The sequence below is a fragment of the Sapajus apella genome, unplaced genomic scaffold, assembly GCF_009761245.1.
Source record: "Sapajus apella isolate SASKATOON/1434 unplaced genomic scaffold, GSC_monkey_1.0 scaffold194, whole genome shotgun sequence".
Taxonomy (NCBI): Eukaryota; Metazoa; Chordata; class Mammalia; order Primates; family Cebidae; genus Sapajus; species Sapajus apella.
The window spans coordinates 683753-705615 of NW_022437134.1; the positions used below are offsets into that span (position 1 = coordinate 683753).

At 47.9% G+C, this 21863-nt stretch overlaps 1 protein-coding gene and 1 long non-coding RNA gene across 4 annotated transcripts in view; one reads left to right on the forward strand and one right to left on the reverse strand.

Annotated features, from left to right (window-relative positions):
- The window catches only part of PPP1R7 (protein phosphatase 1 regulatory subunit 7), a 32108-nt gene that overhangs the window by 2806 nt on the left and 7439 nt on the right, over positions 1-21863 (reverse strand). For 2 of the 3 annotated variants that reach the window (XM_032269547.1, XM_032269545.1), the window contains 7 exons: positions 19094-19149; positions 18437-18502; positions 17644-17774; positions 16215-16377; positions 14169-14285; positions 10513-10617; positions 7123-7209 (listed from right to left, as the gene is read on the reverse strand). In XM_032269547.1, the coding sequence (XP_032125438.1) occupies positions 7123-7209; positions 10513-10617; positions 14169-14285; positions 16215-16377; positions 17644-17774; positions 18437-18502; positions 19094-19149 (725 nt within the window). The remainder of the gene's footprint in view (positions 1-7122; positions 7210-10512; positions 10618-14168; positions 14286-16214; positions 16378-17643; positions 17775-18436; positions 18503-19093; positions 19150-21863) is intronic. The other variant, XM_032269546.1, reaches the window with a different exon arrangement.
- Positions 3155-20266, forward strand: LOC116543737. Its single transcript, XR_004265683.1, has 4 exons — positions 3155-3302; positions 17266-17269; positions 18146-18149; positions 20254-20266. It is a non-coding gene; the product is annotated as an uncharacterized LOC116543737 (long non-coding RNA).

Genomic DNA, 21863 nt, shown 5'->3' on the forward strand with positions numbered 1-21863 from the left:
GGAGGTGCCTGTAATCCCAACTACTTGGGAGGCTGAGGCAGGAGAACTGCTTGAACCCAGGAGCTGAGGTTGCAGTGAGCCGAGATTGTACCACTGCACTCCAGCCTGGGTGACAAGAGCAAAGCTCCGTCTCAAAAAAAAAAAAAAAAAAAGTAATGAGATAGAAAATGCTGTATGTATTTTCAAGCAACTACTAGTTTTCAAGTGGTACCTCTGTGTGAGCTGTTTTTAACAGAAGGGTGTTGGCCCTGCATCTGGCACACGTGCCTCACATATTCTCCAGTGTTATCAGTAGTCAGCCTCCACCCAGCTGGCCAGCCTTCCTTTTCTATGTTCCTTCTGCTCATTCAAATATCTTTCAGGAACTGACTAGGCATGGTGACTTTGGGAGGCCCAGGAAGGAGGATCGCTTGAGCTCAGGAGTTTGAGACCAGCCTGGACACCACAGAGAGACCATGTCTTTTAAAAAAAATTAAAAAATGGGCCAGACGTGGTGGCTCACTCCTGTAATCACAGCACTTAGGGAGGCTGAGGTGGGCGGATTACCTGAAGTAAGGAGTTTGAGACCAGCCTGGCCAACGTGGTGAATCCCCGTCTCACTAAAAATACAAAAATTAGGTGGGCATGGTGGCACACACATGTAAGCCCAGCTACTTGGAAGGCTGAGGCAGGAGAATTGTTTGAACCTGGGAAGTGGAGGCTGCAGTGAGATTGTGCCATTGCACTCTAGCCTGGGTGACAAGAACAGAATTCCGTCTCAAAAAATAAAAGACAAAGAAAGAAACAAACAAAAAACAGTAGCCAGACTTAATGGTGCACACGTCCAGTCCCAGCTACTGGGGAAGCTGAGGTGGGAGGGTCATTTAAACTCAGGAGGTCAAGGCTGCAGTGAGCCATGATCATGCCACTGCACTCTAGCCTGGGTGACAGAACAAGACCCTGTCTCAAGAGGGACTATTCCAGATGCTGGTGAGATGAGACTGAGCAAAACGATATCCATACAGTGGCATATTATTCAGCCTTAAACAGGAAGGAAATACACATGCTACAGAATGAATAATCTTCAGGACATGATGCTGAGTGAAGTAAGCCAGTCACAGACTCACAGAGATAGAAAGCAGAATGGCCGTTGTCAAGGTCTGGGAAGGGGAAAAGAGGGAGTCGTTGCTTCCTGGGTGCAGAGTCTCAGTTTTATAAGGTGAAGCGTCCTGGAGATGGATGGTGGTGATGGCCGTGCGCCACTGTGAATGCGCTGAGTACCACCTACTGTACACTCAACACGGCTAACACGGTACGTTTTCTATGATGGATGTTTTACCACAATAAAGAAATTGGGGTTCAGACATTTGGTGTATGTGCTTGGCTGAGGAGCCAATGGGGCGAAGCTACCATCTGTGGGATTATGACCGAACGCCTCTAAGTCAGAATCCCGCCCAGACGGAACGATATGGCAGCGCCGCGGCGCCTTGGTTGGCCTCGGATAGCTGGTCCCCCGCCGTCCCCACCGGTGGGCCGCTCCGTCCCGCGCAGGGCGTGTCCCGCTGTGCGCCGGGACCGGGGTCCGCTGCGGAGTGCCCCTCGTCCTGGGAAACGGGGTGCGGCCAGAAAGGCGGCCGCCCCCTCGCCCGTCACGCAGCGCACGTTCGTGGGGAACCTGGTGCTAAACCATTCGTAGACGACCTGCTTCTGGGTCGGGGTTTCGTACGTAGCAGAGCAGCTCCCTCACTGCGATCTATTGAAGGTCAACCCTCCACACAAGGGTTTGTAAAAAAAAAAAAAAAAAAAAAAAGAAATTGGGAGGGAAAACGAAGTAAGCCAAACACAAACGCCCCTGCGCTTATGAGGCTTATGCTCTACAATGGGCGAGACTGAGACACAAAAGGGAAATAAACAGGCAGCGCTTCTATTTCAAGCCAATGACGGAACAGCTGGTGCTGGGCTCCTGCCTTTGTCACAAGCCACTAGAAAACGGGACAGAATATCTGAAACAATTGTTTTTATACATTGGGCAACAAGCAACACAGAGCAGTGATTCCTGAGAGACAGGAACCAAACGAGGTGGGTGGTAAAGTCATCCTGGCCTTCTGCCTGGGGTAACTTTCTGGATCACAAGGAGGGGGAACCCAAGCAGAGACTGGTGGCCGCACTGAGTTGAGATGGTGACTGTCGTTTGGGGAGGCAGAGGGAGCTAGAATGTACAGACAGGAGTGAGCTCTGTAGGGAAAAAGCCTCCAGAAACGCACACGATGTCCTCTTGAATCCTGGACTGAAGATGAAGCCGTGCTAGGCAGAGTGAAAAGCTAAAGGCTGGTGGAAGAACATCTACTAGGGAGCCCAGAGCTCACCCACGGCAGGTCCAAGTTTGTGTTCCCACCAACCACAGTGGAGAGAACTTACATTCACAGGACAGTCACCAGAGATCCCAGGAGGGCCACAGCTTCAAAATAGCGCTAGATTAATCTTACGGGGCAGGCTATTTAGATGTACTCTAATAAAGCTTCAAAACAAGCCTCAAAAGGACCAAGCTTCTGCATTCTGCATGTAGGCAAGCATGTTCCTGTGGCAGGAGAACATGGGCAGAGACAGAGCCAATTAAAAAAAAAAAAAAAAAAAAAAAAGATCGCCGGGCGCGGTGGCTCAAGCCTGTAATCCCAGCACTGTGGGAGGCCGAGGCGGGTGGATCACGAGGTCAAGAGATCGAGACCATTCTGGTCAACATGGTGAAACCCCGTCTCTACTAAAAATACAAAAAATTAGCTGGGCATGGTGGCGCGTGCCTGTAATCCCAGCTACTCAGGAGGCTGAGGCAGAAGAATTGCCTGAACCCAGGAGGCGGAGGTTGCGGTGAGCCGAGATCACGCCATTGCACTCCAGCCTGGGTAACACGAGTGAAACTCCGTCTCAAAAAAAAAAAAAAAAAAAAAGATCAAGCTGTAACTCAACTGTCAGTTAATCTCCAATATGCTTTGAGGGAAAACATAAATTCCAGACATTCAACAATTTAACATCATAAAACCCAGGATCTAATAAAAAATTACAAGACGTGAAGAAGGACTTAAAGGAAAACATGAATCTAACAGAAAGATAATTTACCCAAAAACAAACAAACAACCCCCCACAAAAACCTAAATGTTCTTTTAGAGCTGAGAAAACAATATAGTATCTGGAATAAAAAATTCATGACATGGGCTTAACAGCAGATTGGATACTACAGATGCAAAGACCATGATCTTGAACATTTAGCAGTGGAAATGGTACAAACAGCGGCAAGATTAAAGCCTGAGGGTGGAACAGGGTGGAGGGTTGCAGAGAGAAATGAGTTCGGGCGCAAGGGCGGAAAAACTTTTAGAGAAAATAATTTCCAGAACTTTTCCACCATTTGATGAAAACTATAAATTCACAGATCAGTGATCCCTAACACATCAAAGAAAATAAACGACACCATGGCACATTATATTCAAGTTGCAAAAAAAAAAAAAACAACAAGAAACAATGATTAAAAAGAACATTTAAAAAAGCAGCCAGAGGAAAAAAAGATGATAAAAATGACTGACTTATTAGAAACGATGGAAACCAGGGCGGGGTGCGGTTGCTCATGCCTGTAATCTCAGCACTTTGGGATGCCGAGGCAGGACGACTATCTGAGCCCAGGGGTTCAAGACCAGCCTGGGCAACAGGGCAAGATCCCATCTTTTTTCTTTTTTTTGAGACAGAGTCTCGATCTGAGTCTGTAATCCCAGCACTTTGGGAGGCTGAGGTGGGCAGATCATGAGGTTAAGAGATCGAGACCATTCTGGCCAACATAGTGCAATCTGTCTCTACTAAAAATACAAAAATTAGCCAGGTGTGCTGGCGGGTGCCTGTAGTCCCAGCTACTCGGGACGCTGAGGCAGGAAAACTGTTGGAACCTGGGAGGCGGAGTTACAGTGAGTGGAGATCATGCAATTTGCACTCCAGCCTGGGCAACAAGAGCAAAACTCCGTCTCAAGAAAAAAAAAAAAAAAAAAAAAAAAAAAAAAAAGAGGGATAGTTGCAAACCAGAGGATGAAGGAACAAAGTATTTAATGTGCTTAAAAAAAGAAAAAAAACCTTGTCAAGCTAGAATTGTGTATGCATAATACTCAACTTCAAAAATGCAGGCAAATTAAATAGATTTTTCAAACAAATGAAATCTGAAGGGTTGGTTTACTACAGAATGCACAGCGACAAAGAATACAGTTCTTCAGGTGGAGGGAAATACCAGCTGGAAACTCAGATCCACACACAAGAATAAACAATGCCAGAAATGGTAACATAAGTGAGTTTTCTTGTGTTTTTTTTTTTTTTTTTTGAGACAAAGTTTCGCTCTTTCACCCAGTCAGAAATGCAGTGGTGCGATCTCAGCTCACTGCAATCTCTACTTCCCAGGCGCATGCAATTGTCCTGCCTCAGCTTCCCAAGCAGCTGGGACTACCCGCATGTGCCACCACACCCAGCTAAGCTTTGTATTTTTAGTAGAGACGTGGTTTCACCATGTTGGCCAGGCTGGTCTTGAACTCCTGATCTCAGGTGATCCACCTGCCTCAGCCTCCCAAAGTGCTAGGATTACAGGCATGAGCCACCGCACCTGGCCATTTTAAAATGTCTTTAAAAGATAAAGTATCATAGGGATTATAAGATATTTAAATGTAAAATATATAGATGGTGATAAATTTAAAATGCATTTTAAAATTCGAATCACTAAAACAAAAACCCTCCCCCCAAACAAACAACAAGAAAACACTAGTGCAGAGGTATAGCAAACAAGCCTATAACAGAGTTAAAATAGACTGCCAAAAACTAAAAAATACAAAACTGACTCCAAAGAGAAGGCAGGAAAGAGTAAACAAATAATAGATGAGACAATAAAAATCAAGTACTAAGATGACAGAGTTAAACTCAACCATTATACAAAAAGTACTTAAATATAATTATATTAAATATAAGCAGTCTACACACACCACTTAAAAGGCAGAGATTGCCAGACTGGATAAGAAAGCATGACCTAGTTATATACTTTTTACAAAAAGCACTTTTTTATTATAAAGGCACAGGATTAAGAGTAAATGGATGGACAAAGATTCCATGAGAGCACTAATCCTAAGACAGATGAAGTGACTATGTTTGTAACAGACAAGATATACTTCCAGGACAAGGATAAAGAGGACAGCAATAAAGAACGTTTCATATGACAGATGGATCAATTCATCAAGAATTCCTTAATCCTAAAATGTGTATGCACCTGATAACAGACTTTCAAAACACACACAAAAAACCAAAAAACTAATGGAAGTGAAAGGAGAAACAGATCCACTGATAATAATAGTTGCAAGGTTTCAACATTCTCCTCTCAGTAATTGGAAGAACAAAGACAGAAAAATCAATAAACATAGTATTTGGGTTGCCAGAAACTTGTTAAGACTGGTTTTCTGTTTCTTCTTTAGAGACTAACGATGTGCATCTCAAATGTGATACGAGCATGGAACTGAGTTTGAGAGTTCCTGGTTTCCAACTTTCCTTCCTGGAATGCAATTCTTTACCTGTAAAATGGGGTAATACGATCTTATTTACATGGTTGCTGTGATAATTAGATGAGAATGGAAAGCAGTCTGGATGCCATTAAAGTGCTGTGCAAATTCTGGCTATTTTTTACTATCTTTGGTGGTCTAACCAACAGGATTCTTTTGTGTTACAGGGTCAGGCACTACCTGACCCCTAGTGATTGGTCACCAGCCTGCCTGACTTCCTGCTAGCTGTGGTGCCCAGGTTGGCCCCTGTCTGTGGTCTCAGCACTCTGTGCCCCCTGCTCTGTTCCTAGGCAGGGCATGCAGAAGGAATCCTAAGCTTCGGGAACACTGCTTCAGTATTAGCTCATTTCCCAAACCTGCCCCCTAATTTTTTGCCAGGTGCTCTTTCCCTGTTACCTAGTCCTCTGTCTCTGGACTCCTTATTCCTGCTGTTTGGTTTCTTTGTGTAGTTCCCTGGCTTCTTTGCCAACTCCCTATGCACTGATCCAACCAGCCTACCACCAGCCACACCTTCCTTCAAGGGTGGGCTGCACACAGACCCACCTGGACTCAGGGAGGCTCCCCCTGGCCTGGGACATCTTTATCCCCTGCCAAATTCTGGCTCTGGTCTTCCCAGAAGTGCTCTGGTATCACATCATGACACTACTCAAGACTCAGTGTCACCAATAAGGGGCAAGGAACATTTGCAGCAAGCCACTTGTGTTCTAGGGAAACCTTTTGAGATGGGGAAAGGAAAACGCACAGACATTAGCAGGGTCAGCAGCACAACTAGAGGAGAGACAAGGAAGAATGATGCCTTACACAGCATGAATCCTGGAGTAGACTGAATGTATCTGAGGACACTACGACATTCACAGCATCACAGAGTGACATCTGTTCCATGACCCCTGCAGGGGCCACATGCTAGGGGAAAGGCAATAAGCCTTGGGAGAATTCCCTAAGGGAATCCTAACACTGAAGACTTCAACTTGGGGATCATTTCCCAACCACTTTGGAGGAATTGCAAAAACTTCTTACGTTGTTTTTCTTCCTACTGACTCCGCAACACTACTCCTGAAACCTATCTGTGACCACAAGGCAAATACAAGGCAAACTCCAAGAAGACTAACTGCAGAAACCCATCCAACATTTCCTTGTTGTGCTGGAATATACCTGCACAGAATGTGTCTGCCTCTCTGCTGTGGTTTGGAAACTATTTAGTCAAATGACAATTTGAGGTTCTAACCATACCTAGATTAGGGCTTCACCAACCTCTGCATGTACTGCAATCACCTGGAGTCTTACAAAGCAAGGATTTTGACTCAGTTTGCATCTGAGCTGTGGTGGGACACAGGACTTTGCATTTCTGACAAGATCCCCAGCTATGCCAACGCTGCTGATCCGTGGCTCACGCTCTGAGGAGCACAGACAACACCGAATACAAGTCTGTAAGATTACACACCCCAAATCTCATGACGTGACGGAGTCACTCAGCATGAAGGCTTACGGGAGATCCTTGTATTTATTCATATGACATTTTAATCAGTGAGACCAGTTTAGTCAAAGTGTCGTCAACCCCAGTGTGTATTAAACTTACCCAGAATTCTTGCAGCTCTGTTAGATGGCTGATGTTTTCAATCTTTTTGATTCTATTTGATGCAATGTCCAACATGGTGAGTTTATTCTAAAAAAAGGAAATAAAATGTTTCCTGGATTACCTCTGATCAACAGTGACTTGCATGACTGATCACACAGGTAGTATCAGGCGCTGAGCTTAGGGCTGCAAGCACGCTGCCCTCTCTGCTCTCACAGGACAAGGGTACACTACAGAGGGTGACGAGACCTGCCTGCTTCCTGCAGCCTTCCCTGGGACAGTGTTTCCATCAGAGCCTGCCCAGCTACCTCCTTAAGCTCTTCTGATTGTTGGGATTTGAGACTGTGTTAGACTCCAAGCCCAGTGCTCCCAGAGACTGACGGTCCCAGCAAGAACTGAGTAACCCCCTGATGCTCTGAAGAAAGGTTGACAATTGTAGTAATATTTCCTCAGTGCTCGTCATGAGGAAAGGTACGACCAAGTAATCTTCAAAACAAAGTTCCTCTTTTCATTTAGGGATGAGGAACTTGGGACTCAGTGGGACTAAGAATGTGCCCAGGCACACAGTAGCAGTGGGAGAGGCAAGACTCGGACCCCAGGCCCACACTCTTGTTTGGGAAGAGGCTGCCAGAAGCACGAGTGCGGAGAAAGGAGCTGTGCTGAGGGCCGGGTCCTGAGGACTGGTGCTGGGCCTGCTGAGTACCTGCTGCAGGGTGTGTGTCCCCCACCAGGAGACTAGAGTGTGTTTTTAGGATCTTCTACATCTGGTGAAAAGCACACCAGATACTCACTTTCCAATATACATGAGCTAAGCCTGGGCAATACTTTTCTCATAAAAAGGAGAATGTTTACAAGCTGTCCAAGAGCCTCTGACAAAGTTAACTCCCTGCTCGGCCCTCATGCCCTGCTGCCTCCCAAGCCCCTCCCTTGGTTTTCTACTGCATTTTTTTGGTATTCTAATTCCAAAGCCTTCCAAGTTTTAAAGGAGCTTAAAAATGTTTCAAAAGCAAACACTCCTTCCCCTGCCTCCCCCAAAATGTACCCAGCCAGTGGCTTTCCCAATTCAAAAGCGCCATGGCTGTGGCCTCTGGCTGCACCACCCTTGCTGCCCAGTGCCCCTGCGGGCACCAGATGCGATGTCAAGTCCGACACCACTCTCCAGCAGGCTATGCGCGACATGCTGCCCGGAGGTGCCTTCAAACCACCCCATCTTGGCGCCCTGGTCAGTTCTGCTCACAGAGTACCAACAGCAACAACGTGTGAGGGAGGAGCTCAGGGGGGCAGGTTCAGAGTAAACAGGGCTTCAGGAGATGTTGCAGAAAACAGGACTGTGGGCAGTCCAATGACACACTGCCTGGCAGCGGGGCTGGGACAGGCCTCTCTAGCACAGATGGCAGCTCTTCCCCTGAACCCTGCACCGTTCTGAGATGCTCATAGTCACCAGGTATGCAAGCCCAGAAACTGGTAAAATGAAAGTGGCCTGGAACACACAGCAGGATTTGAGCCTCGTGCGGTCCAAATACCAAGGCTCAGTAGGAGGGGCTGAGGTGGTGATGGGCTCTGGCTGTCAGAACTGGTCTCTGACCTCTAAGCTCAGGATTCAGTTATGCACTCAACGCTATTTCACGTTCTTCTAGGGAGCTGGACAATGTTGTGAAAACTCATCTAAAAGCAAACTAATAAGAACTGCTTAAAATATATAGAAAAAAAAAAAAAAAAAAAAAAAAAGGATGGAACGGAGTGAGGAGGGCAGGTACATCAAAGGCATGACAATGCCACAGAAGTTACACCTGTCAGGGACCACTGCAAGCATATTCTAGACTAACAGGAGAGAGCCCAGAGCTGGAGGAGACACTGCAGAAGAAGACAGGAGTCGCGAAGCACTGGGGAGGGGCACTGTCTAAGTTCCCATCTGCAACAAAACTACATTTACTATCTTATTTCCCACTATAAAAATAAATTCCGGATAAATTAAGAGACAAAACTTAGGAGGAAGTATTTGTCTGATCTCTAGTGAAAATATGGCAGAGGGAAGACTGTCACATTTGATCATGATGAAGATTACAATAACGTAATTACCTTTAAGGCAACAATTTTTTTTTTCTGTTTTGTTTCAGAGGCCCAAGAATAATCTGGTGTTTAACCAAGATCGCGGTGTAGCACTGCTACTGGTAAAATTCTGAATGACACTTCTTTCCAGTTTTCCTGGGACTGGCTGCTTATCGGAACGCGATGCAGACTGTCTGTCTCCCGGTGGGCGCTTGGTGGTGACTGCGGGGCCTCGGCTTGGGTGGCCAGTGTGCAAGAGGGCACTGGGGCTCCCTTGAGCATGGGCTCCCTGTTGCGCATCCCACCTGGCCCTAATCCCAGGCCCTTCCACAGCCCCCAGTGCTGTTCCACCACAGGTATGTCTCAGCTTACCACTCTAAACCACACAGGTCAACGCTTGGTTTGTATGCTGGTTTTATAAGCTTTTAATTTCACTGCAAAGTCAGAGGAAGGTGACCAAACTTTCCACAGGCAAATTTGAATTTTTCCAAAATTTTATGCAGGAGTTGGTGAAATTTACTGATGGCAACTAGGCCCTGGGTTGAGGCACAAAGCCCTTTAATGAGATTGAAATGCTATGTTCATAGACCAATCTAGTTATATTTGCTGGCAATTCAACAAAACGGAAAAAAACAAGTAAAATTGAATGAGAAAAAGTCTTTTATTTCTCTTGAACACTGCACTGGGACAAAGCAGGTGGGCAGGTGAGGCCTCTGCGGGCATACTTCCTTTCAGTGTGAGGCCGGCCTGTGCCTGAGGGAGAAGGGCTGGGGAGGGTGGAAGGAGCATGGACAGGCGAGGGCAGGTGTGGACAGCAGGCAGGGAGGAATGGGGGAGGAGGAAGCTGCTCATGCTCTAAGAGGAGGAGGGGGCTGGGACTGAGAGCTGGTCCTGTGCCCTCTGTGGGCTGGGAAGTAGAGGCTGGCCAGTGGGGCCATCAGCAGAAGGTCAGTGGCCTAGAGGGGTACCAGTCACCCTCTGTAGTACAGGGCCCCTTATGAGCAGGTTGGGTTTGTTTTTTTCAAATCTTGCAAAATGCCTGCAGTGCATGGTGGTGTGCAGCGGATGCTGCCCCACTGAGGGAGCCTACAGATGCCTGTGCTGAAATTCCACAGAAAGCGTCAGCCCTTCAAGGCACACTCAGGGCAGAGGGCCGACAGGCACTTCTTAGTATGAGGAGGGGCCCCTCAGTTTTCAGGATGGGAAGGTCTCTCCGATAAACCTCTGGAGGCAGGTCATCTTCCTGACACTGGCCCGAGAGGCCGGTGTGTGATGGCCGGCCAGCTGCCTGCCTGCCTGTTGCCCACCGCCCACACAGCCCCAGACCGACAGCGGGTGTCTTACATTGTTCTCCAGGCCCTCGATGACCTCGATGCCATTGTGGCTGAGGTACAGCTCCCGCAGGTTCACCAGGTTCTGCAGACCCTCGATCTTGGTCAGCCGGTTGCTCTGCAAGAGGGAGAGCATGCAGCCGTCAGCACAACACAAAGGACGAGAGAAGAAACGGCTTTTAGGAAATCCTGAAGAATTCTAAAAATAGAGCATTTCACTTAAAACATGCTGGAATGGACTCAGGTAGAAGAAAAAGAGGATCAAAATTTTGAGCCTCCTGTACTGAGCAGAAATTCATGCATGGGAATCATTTTTTTTGAGATGGACTTTCACTCATGTCATCCAGGCTGGAGTGCAATGGCATGCTCTCGGCTCACTGCAGCCTCTGCCTCCCAGGTTCAAGCGATTCTCCTGCCTCAGCCTCCCGAGGACTTGGGATTACAGACATGCGCCACCATGCCTGGCTAATTTTTTATATTTTTAGTAGAGACAGGGTTTCACCATGTTGACCAGGATGGTCTCGATCTCTTGACCTCGTGATCCACCCGCCTCTGCCTCCCAAAGTGCTGGGATTACAGGCTTGAGCCACCGCGCCCGGCCTAATTTTGTATTTTTAGTAGAGACAAGGTTTCTCCATGTTGGTCAGGCTAGTCTCGAACTCCCGACCTCAGATGATCCGCCTGCCTCAGTCTCCCAAAGTGCTGGGATTATAGGTGTAAGCCACTGCGCCCAGCTGGGAATTACATGTTTTTTAGATAAAGAATTCATTGTTAGGCCAGGTGCGGTGGCTCACACCTGTAAATCCAGCACTTTGGAAGGCCAAGGCAGGAAGATCACCTGAGGTCAGGAGTTTGAAACCAGCCTGGCCAACATGGTAAAACCTTGGTCTCTCTTAAAAATACAAAAATATAGCTGGGTATGGTGGCGCATGCCTGTAATCCCAGCTCCTCGGGAGGCTAAGGCAGGAGAATTGTCTGAACCCGGGAGGTGGAGGTTGCAGTGAGCCAAGATTGTACCACTGCACTTCAGCCTGGGCGACAACAGCAAAATTCCATCTCAAAAAACAAACCAAAAAAAAAAAGAACTCATTGTTAAAAGATACACTTGGTGAAGGTTTACCTGAATTAATAAAGTGTAAAAAATTATTGAATATTTTAAAGTAACTTATTTTCTTTGTTGTTGTTGTTGAGATGGAGTTTCGCTCCTGTTGCCCAGGCACAGTCTTGGTTCACTGCAATCTCTGCCTCATGGGTTCAAGTGATTTTCCTGTCTCAGCCTTCCAACAAGCTGGGACTACAGGCATGAACCACCACGCCCAGCTAATTTTTTTTTTTTTTTTTTTGTATTTTTAGTAGAGGCAGGGTTTCACCATGTTAGCCAGGATGGTCTTGATCTCCTGACCTTGTGATCACCTGCCCGTCTTGGCCTCCCAAAGCGCTGAGATTACAGGCGTAAGCCACTGTGCCTGACGACTTTTTTTTTTTTTCCAGATGGAGTCTTGCTCTGTCACTCAGGCTAGAGTGCAGTGGCACAATCTCAGCTCACTGTAACCTCTGCCTCCTGGGTTCAGGCAATTCTCCTGCCTCAGCCTCCTGAGTAGCTGGGATTATAGGCGGCCACCACACCTGGGTAATTTTTTCTTTGGTTTTTTTTTTTTTTTTTGAGACGGAGTTTTGCTCTTGTTACCCAGGCTGGCATGCAATGCCACGATCTTGGCTCACCGCAACCTCCGCCTCCTGGGTTCAAGCAATTCTCCTGCCTCAGCCTCCTGAGTAGCTGGGACTACGGGTGCGCGCCACCATGCTCGGCTAATTTTTTGTATGTTTAGTAGAGACAGGGTTTCACCATGTTGACCAGGATGGTCTCGATCTCTTGACCTCGTGATCCACCTACCTTGGCCTCCCAAAGTGCTGGGATTATAGGCGTGAGCCACCGCGCCCGGCCTTTTGGTATTTTTTAATAGAGATGGGGTTTTACCATGTTGGCCAGGCTAGTCTTGAACTCCAGACCTCAAGTGATCAGCCCGCTTCGGCCTCCCAAACTGCTGAGATTATAGGCATGAGCCACTATGCCCGATCTAATAACTTTTTATAAAAATATTTTTAATTTTTTAGAGATGGGCTCTCACTATGTTGCCCAGGCTGGTCTTGAACTTCTGGGCTCAAGCGATCTGACCGCCTCAACCTCCCAAAGTGCCACGCACCAGGCCAGGAACTTTTTAAAAGAAGCCCGACAAACTTCTGCGTCACCAAGGGTTAAGAGTGGTTTTCACACGCCCCTCACTGTCAGTCGAGGGGATCAGCTACCACCACACTGGGCCTTGCCCCACAGCACTCTGTTCCATCTCACTTCAAGGGTCCAACTCTGCTAATTTGCTTCCAACACAAAAGGTAAACACAAGCATAGGCACACTCAAGTGCTTACCAACTCCCAAATGCAGAGGTCTAACAAGGTTGATGTTCTCTGTGCAATGGAAGAAACTGAGGCAAACACTTTAGAATTTAGGATAAGCCCCACCTTCTAAAGAAGTCCCCTTTGGCTAAACTCCATCTAGGACTGTTACTGGGTGGCGGGGGAGGCATGGCACTTAAGAATGACATTTTTTGGCCGGGCGCGGTGGCTCACGCCTGTAATCCCAGCACTTTGGGAGGCCGAGGCGGGTGGATCACGAGGTCAAGAGATCGAGACCATCCTGGTCAACATAGTGAAACTCCGTCTCTACTAAAAATACAAAAATTAGCTGGGCGTGGTGGCGCGTGCCTGTAGTCCCAGCTACTCGGGTGGCTGAGGCAGGAGAATTGCCTGAATCCAGGAGGTGGAGGTTGTGGTGAGCCGAGATCACGGCATTGCACTCCAGCCTGGGTAATAAGAGCGAAACTCCGTCTCAAAAAAAAAAAAAAAAAAGAATGACATTTTTTGGGAGGCCAAGGCGGGAGGTTTGCTTGAGTCCAGGAGTGCAAGATCAGCCTGGGCAACATAGGGAAACTCCTTCTCTACAAAAAATGCAAACATCAGCCAGGCATGGTGGTGTGTGCCTGTAGTCCCAGCTACCTGGGAGGCTGAGGGAGGACTGCTTGAGTCCAGGAGTGTGATGCTGTAGTGAACTATGATTGCACCTGTCACTGCACTCCTGCCTGGATGACGGAGTGAGATGTCTCTTAAAAAAAAAAAAAAAAAACAAGACCAGGAGTAGTGGCCCATGTCTGTAAACCCAGCATTTTGGGTGGCCAAGGCAGGAAGATCGCTTGAGATCAAGAGTTAAGAGACCAGCCTAGGCAACACAGTGAGACCTCATCTCTTCCCCTCATTTCCCCACAAAATATTAGCCAAACGTGGTAGTACATGCCTGTAGTCCTACCTACTTGGCAGGCTGCGGTGGGAGGCTGGCTTGAGCCCAGAAGTTGGAGGCTGCGGTGGGCTATGACAGCACCACTGCACTCTAGCCTGAGTGACAGATAAAGAGACCCTTTCTCTAAAAAAGTAAAAAATAATAATACAAAAGAGAATTAAGTTTTTGCTTGGCACATGTGTGTGTAAAGTCTATGGCATCTAAGGTTTCAATGGCGCACTGATGGTGAAACAAAATGCCAGTTGTGAAGGCAGTGAAGGATGAAACTAAGGCTGTGTTGGGCAGCGCTGCCCTGCCAGGGCCTGCAGGAGCTCCGTACCTGCATACTGAGGACCGTCAGGTTGGTGAGCGCATCCAGGTTCTGAAGTTTAGTAATTTTGTTTTTCCCCAAAAACAAACTCTCCAGATTGGTTAACGTGTCAATATTTTCGATTGCCTGTGGAAGGGACAGAACAGCAGTGAGTGCTGCAGTTGGCAGGCTGTGCCAGGCAGCCGGCAGGTACCTGGACTGGGGCAGAGCTGTCTGGGCTTCAGCTCTGAGATGTGTGGTTAGTGGTGTCTCTGCTAAGATTTCCACTGGAAATCTTACTTGAAGGTAGAATACAACAGTGGCAAATCCAAGACTGTCTTGAGCTCACGCCCAACCTTGGATTTTCTGGGGTTCTGAGGAACAGTCTTAGAATCCATAGACCAGCAGATTCCAAAGTCCCTTCCAGTTCTAAACTTGTGAGGTGACACATTAACATATCAAGAGCCTCGGTCTCTACAGAAGTGAAGTACGGGGCATTCTGACCCCAAGTCTTTGAAATCTCAGGGCCCTCACTTAGGATTCCTGGGGGGCCCTCACCCCATAGCACTCTGCCCCCCCTCTTGCCCAGTTTCCACTCTCCTGCACGGCTCTTCCTTGCTGTGATGGTGTGCTCCTCTATTCAGCCATAAACCTCCAGAGGCAGAGACCACGCTGCCCTGTCTGGCCTCCCCACGGTGACTTGCCTACAGCAGGCTGTTTAACGACTGTTTATTGATTTGACTTCAGTTTCTTTCCTCTGTCAGTTTGCTCTCTCTCAGAACAAGTCATTCTTTAAATATTTCAGCAGACACAAAATAACCAGATGAGGTGCATGCTACTCAGGTGGGGACTCCAGGAGGGAAGCTGTGCTAATCCACACACCACCACAGGACTTGGCGTGGGTGGGGGCATCCTCACATGCTGAGCTGGCATTAATTTGTGATGAGCCACTGTTCCCCTGGAAAGTTTCATAGTGAGAAACTTGATAAAATGCAGACATCTGGGCTGCTCTCTTAAATGTGCTGCTTTGCTATTTGTGGCCATGAGGTCTATAACAATAACTGTCAAGAGACTCTTGCCAAACCACCCTCCCCTGGTTTGTGTCCTGTCCAAGCTCTCAGGGGCCCAGGATATATAATACTATATCCTATCATACTTCCAGAAACCAAACCGAGGGGCATCTGGGAACATGGGGCAGGGGCAGGCGTGCTCGGGAACACCTGCTGGAGCCACTAAGCAAGGCCAGGAGAAGCACAGGCTCTGGGCCATGACCCCGATTAGGAGCCGGGCATGGGGCTCCAGTGCTCTTCTAGCTGACAGAAGTCCTCCTCCCTGCCCATGGGAACCCTGCCTCCTCTCTGCCTGGTAGATCCACCCCCAACGTCAGTGCTTCTGGGACGCCCTCCCAGGTTCCCCTCCAGCACATGACAGTGGTGATGATCAGCAGATGAAGGCTCGATCCTGCTTCTGTGGAACACCAGATCACCTTTCAAGTCTCTTATTTCCATTTTGTCCCAGGTTTTCAAGGTCAAATGGATCCTGGAGAACAGATCTAATCCTGTTGGGGACTGTGTTCCAGGAGTATGAAGCTGTCTAGGAAGGAAGGCCCAACTCAGCACTGCCTTCGGGAGTGTGTCAGCATCAAGACACTTTCTAAAGCCCCTGGTATGTACATCAGTTCACTTCAAGTGATCACTTTGCTGGGCTTGGGAAACCTGCATCTCAAAGAAGCATTCCAGAGATTACCATGAGTAGGTTCAAGCAAGGCGTTCAGGTAGGTTGGTTCATCTCGGGCAGAATGTAACTGGGAATGGTGTGATTTAGAATCATGATTTGGATGAAGAGCAACTGAAAACTACGTGCAGAAGAAAGGCTAGACCACTCAGTTAGGGCTTACTGATACTGACTTCTAGTTAGCATTTCTTTAAAAATAATAATTTCCCTGTTCATGAAAAAAATCACAGCATCGTAAGAAAAATTAAGCTCACCATGCACTCTACATACACCCACCGAGCCCACACACAACCCATTAGCTACCTCTCCCTGAATATACCAGTCAGGGCTGTCTGTACCTACCCGGATGCGGTTAGATCCCAGCTCTAGCATCTGTAGTTGATGTAAGTTGCTTAAGTTCTCAATTTTACTGATTTTATTGTTGACCAAGAAGAGTTTTTTCAGTTGTGTCAACTTGTCAACCCCTTCGATGTTTCTCAGCAGATTAAAAGAAATATCTAGAATCCTGAGAACAAGCAAAACAGTTAAAAAAAAAAATTACATGAGTGGCCAGGCGCAGTGGCTCACATCTGTAATCCCAGCACTTTGGGATGCCGAGGCGGGTGGATCACCTGAGGTCGGGAGTTCTAGACCAGCCTGAGCAACACGGAGAAACCCTGTCTCTACGAAAAATACAAAATTAGCTAGGAGTGGTGGCACATGCTTGTAATCCCAGCTACTTGGGAGGCTGAGGCAGGAGAACTGCTTGAACCAGGTAGGCAGAAGTTGTGGTGAGCTGAGACTGTGCCATTGTACTCCAGCCTGGGCAACAAGAACAAAACTTCGTCTCAAAAAAAAAAAAAAAAAAAATTACATGAGCATAGGTCTCATAGAACTCACAACCACCTTAGAGGTGGCATCCCCATCAGGAGACTGCAGTCACTATCGAGCTGGGGATCTGACTGTGCCCTGCTAGTGCCTGGCTCACACTGATGCTATCATGAGAGATTTGGAGGCTGCCCAGGAGCCCGGAGCAAGCCAGGGGCAGCCTACAGGCTCCTGATGCCCTGGCTCCCAGCATGGTATTTGAGGCAGAAACTATGTTTCATTCACACTTGTGCCAGTGACAAGACCTCGCAGCAGGCTCCGCACACAGAAGGGACCTGATAAGTATTGAATTAGAAACAAAACAAACAAAAATAATGAGCAGCAAAGGGGCAGAAATCCAGGTAAAGTTATAACTAGGATCTGGCTCCTTTTTAAATTTTAATTTTTGTAGACAGGGTCTTGTTATATTGCCCAGGCTACGTCAAACTTCTGGGTTCAAGTGATCCTTCCAATGTGGCCTTCCAAAGTGCTGCAATTACAGGTGTGCACCACTGCACCTGGCTGAGGGCCTAACTCCTTATTTTAGAAATGTCACTTTTTTTTTTATTAAAAAAAAAAATTCAAAAGGCAACAGGAAATTTTGGATTAACGTTCTCCTCTACTGATCTCAGTATCATCCGTGAATGGAGGCTTTCCAGAAGTCCCCACTGCAGCCTTCCCACCGGAGATTTAATTTGCAAGTCAGGATTGTCTAGGAAAGTGAAGACACGCATGAAGCTGACCCGGCCTCCTGGATCCCTGAACATGGCAGGCAAAGGCCTGGGATTCAGATGCAGGGCAGGACCCTGTGGCAGAGGCAGCCTCTCAAGGGCCAAGAGCCAGCAGGGGGCTGGCTCTGGAGAGACTGGACACCCCCCACCCAGTGGCCTCCCCACCACGTTCTCCTATGGGTCTCATGACTCACTCCAGCTCTGTTAGCGCCTCCAGATTCTCAATCTTCTTGATCTGGTTGTCGTAAAGATCCAGCTCTCGAAGACTCTGTAGCTCCTCCAGATTCTCAATGCATTTAATTAAATTTTGGCGGAGGCAGAGAGTCTGGGGGATGGGAAAAGGACAATTGACACAGGCAAGGGGGAGGCCATGAGAAGGCCTCAGCTTGTGCTGGAGGACACAGGACAGGCCTTTCTGGTGGAAGGACGTGTCTTTATTCTTCTGTTGTTTCCTAGAAAGGCGCTGACTTTTGGGAGGCAGGTGGGCAAGGGCACTAAGCTAGAATTCCTCCATACACCCTAAGGAAGAGCAGGAACCCAAAGGGAGGCAGGAGGCAAAGGCAGGCCCCACACCGAGAGGCCTAGTTAGGGAGGGAGGCATTGGCCTGGCGTGTGGATATCTGCCACTCTTGGCAGAGCCTAAGAGCCCTTGGTGGGCTCAATTTTGAGAAACAAATTCAAATGAGATGCACTGAGGGCCGTAAAATTCGGTGAGGGCTTAATTGAACACAGGCGCAGAAATGAGGCAGGCCAGAGTCAGGAGTCACCTCAGCTCAACAGCGATAAGCCCCGGGCTGTACCTCAAACCCCTTGACTGCTGTCTCACACCCACTACGCTCCCAGCAGAGAAAGGCTTCCACAAGGTGGAGTCAGCCCCACCTCCCACAGGCTGGGACAAGGACCCCAGCTTAGGACTGATTGCTCAATTCCGGACTCATCCACATCCCACAGGTAGTGCCATAGTTCCCTTGTGACAGTTCCTCTCACCTTCACTTTCTTCAGTACCTCAAATCCTTCAATCTTCCCAATGCGATAGTGATTCAAATCAACATCCTGAAACAAAGCAGAAACCTATACTCAGCCATAGCAAAGTGGCTGGAGACCTGTGTCCTAGAAGAGGAGCGATCAAAGGAGGCCTGGCAGTGGGCAACGGTGGGGGAGGCAGTGCCAGGTGGGCCTGCAGCAGACAGATGTCAGTGACAGGGTGTGCTGTGGTGGATCTTTGGTTTAGTGTTGACTTACACTTAGTCCTATGCAAAACCAACCCTCAAAATGATTGGCACCTGACATCTTTCTCATTCCCTAGATCCTCTACGCACAAAACATATGCCCAGGCTCTGAGGAGACGCACCCCATCCCGTCCCCATCAGAGACACACTGTGGGCTCAGGAGGCCCAGCGACCAGTCATATACAGCCTGGGGCTGTCAGGACGGCCATGTATTGTAATCACTAGACCCAGACAATGTATAGGTCAAAGGCATCTCATCTGCCACACAATCCTCAAGGGTTGAACAGACGTGGGATAATAATCACTGGCATGAAAAACATGAACTAGGGAACTAACTTTCTAATCTCATACAATATAACCTGACAGGGTGGTCTGTCACTGCACCCCTGAGGCTGGGCTGAGCAGGCAGCATTACCTCTGCATCTCTGTCCAGGCTGATGGTTTCCATGTCCACAGGCAGCTCGTGTTCTTCTGAAAAAATAAGAAAAAGAGGCTTGTTTAGAACCCTGTTAACAGGAGTCATTGGTGAAGAGCTGCCTCTGGCTGAGATCTGGCGCTGTTTGGTGCCCAGAGCCAGCTCAGACCCCAAGGAGGAGCTGATGGGAAGGCTCGCTGAGGACCTGGAGAATGTGGAAGGGTTGGGCCCTGCTCTGACACTAGTGGCATTTTAAGCATCCTGAATTTCCTGAATTCAGATATTAGCAAAGATCTCCAAACATCCATCTGTGCCTTTGAACTTCCTGAGAAAGGAAACGTGTTTTGAAGCTGCTGGTGGGAAGGAGGGGACGAAGTGGCTGAGTGCAGGTGAGCAGGGCAGCACACTGCCTTTCCATGACTCTCAAGAGCTGTGGAGCTGGCAGCAGCCTGCCTCCTACACAGGTTCTCCCTTTTCGTTTGCAGCAACAAACTAGGCCCATTAGAATCTAGAACATGCTGGGCACATCAGAAGCTCAAGGATGGGCCTTTTATTGCTTTGGAAGGTGGCCCAGCATCTACAAACACTTCTGTCTGTAAAGAGCAAAACAAAACACAGTTCAACAGATAGGATCAAAGAGGCTCACTGAATAATTTAAACACACTTCTCAACGGGGAGACTGGTGAACTCACTCCAGCAGAGAAGCCCACTGGATTTCATGAGGACTCTCCACCACAGAGCCGCCTCCTCTGTGCGGAGGGGAGAGAGCTGCTCTCTCTGCTGGGGGGACAGCCTCCCTGTGCAGCACTTCCTCATTTCATTTCATTGGAACCTACTTCAGCATATGTGCTGAAAAGGACTAAGACACACATACAGATGCACACACACACACACAAAGAAACAGGCACATGCATGCACAACAGAGACATACACACACTCATGCAGAACCCAAACACACACACCCATATCCCTTAAAACACTAAACATATTAACAGTAATTCCTTAATATTGCCAACTATTGTCAGTGTTCATATTTCCTCAACTGTCTTGACATTTCTTCCCTAGTTTACTTGCATTATGACCCAAATAAGGCTGTATGTTGTGACTAGATAGTATTCCTTTTTTTAAAAAATTTTTTAAATTTGAATTTTTTTTAAGAGACAGGGCCTCACTCTGCAGCTCAGGCTGGAGTATAGTGGTGTGATCATAGCTCACTGCAGCTTGAACTTGTGGGCTCAAGTGAGCCCTGTCTTAGGCTCCCAGGAAGCTGAGACTACAGGTGTGTGCCACCATGCCCAGCTAATTTTTTACAACCATGTTTTGTACAGCCAGGGTCTCGCTATGTGGCCCAGGCTGGTCTGGGCCTCAAGTGATCCTCCCACATTGGCCTCCCAAAGTGCTAGGATTATAGGCATGAGCCACTGCACCTAGGCCAGCATTTTTCTTAAATTTCTTTTTCCCCTTGCAGTGTTCTGTTGTAGGAAAACAAGCTGTTTGTCTTGCAGTGCTTCTTCCAGTCTGGATCCTGTGAATTATACCTGTAGGATGCTTTCTCCCGTACCTCCTGTCATTGCCACTACTTCACAGGGCTGTCGGGGCTCTTACTGCACCTCTTTCCTAGAGCAAACGTGCACTTGCCCCTGCAGGGGAGTGACCGCACACAGCTCTGGACCGCATGCCAAGGCTGGCTCCGCACCTCACCTGCAGGCTTCTGAGAGGAGCACTTGACATCAGACCAGCTTAACAAAGTAATGGTCCCATACGGCTGAATTCAGTTTTTCCACTATGCCTTTTCTATAATGATCAACTGTGGCTAGTTAAAAAGAATAATGTTTACTATAGTTTATCCATAAATTTACAGGACATCAACAAACCTAATAATGAAAAGGAACTGGGGGAAACCAAGAGATAGGATACAAATCCCCTCAAAAGACAGTGTCAAGTCACCGTTTATGAGTTCTGGAAGTTGCACTGGAAGAGGCGTTACAATTAAGGCAGGGTGCCCAGGTCATGTAATCTGAACCAGGACCCTTTGAGAGCAGAAGGCCAGTTATGCTGGGCCAGCAGGGACAAACGGGTTGTGTGTGTCCTCAGGACACATGGCCACATGGCTTTAAGGGGTCTTGTTTGTAATGTATCCAGCATTGGCTGCCCACCCACCACTCAGAATGTCAGCTAACATCTGAAACAAGGTTTCCAGCCTAGAACACCCTTCTGAGTATATTACATATTCATCATATTTTTAAAAAGATTTAGAGAAAATAGGTAGAAGGTAACAGTTGACATGATTACATTTGTTTTAATTGAATTTAAGACTTACATAGCCCCACGTGGTGGCTCAGGCTTGTAATCCCACCACTTTGGGAGCTGGGAGGCCGAGGTGGGCGGATTGCCTTGGGTCAGGAGTTCGAGACCAGCCTGGCTAACATGGTGAAACCCCATCTCTACTAAAAATGCAAAACTTGGCCGGGTGCGGTGGCTCAAGCCTGTAATCCCAGCACTTTGGGAGGCCGAGGCGGGTGGATCACGAGGTCAAGAGATCGAGACCATCCTGGTCAACATGGTGAAACCCCGTCTCTACTAAAAATACAAAACATTAGCTGGGCATGGTGGCACGTGCCTGTAATCGCAGCTACTCAGGAGGTTGAGGCAGGAGAATTGCCTGAACCCAGGAGGCGGAGGTTGCGGTGAGCCGAGATCGCACCATTGCACTCTAGCCTGGGTAACATGAGTGAAATTCCGTCTCAAAAAAAAAAAAAAAAAAAAAAAA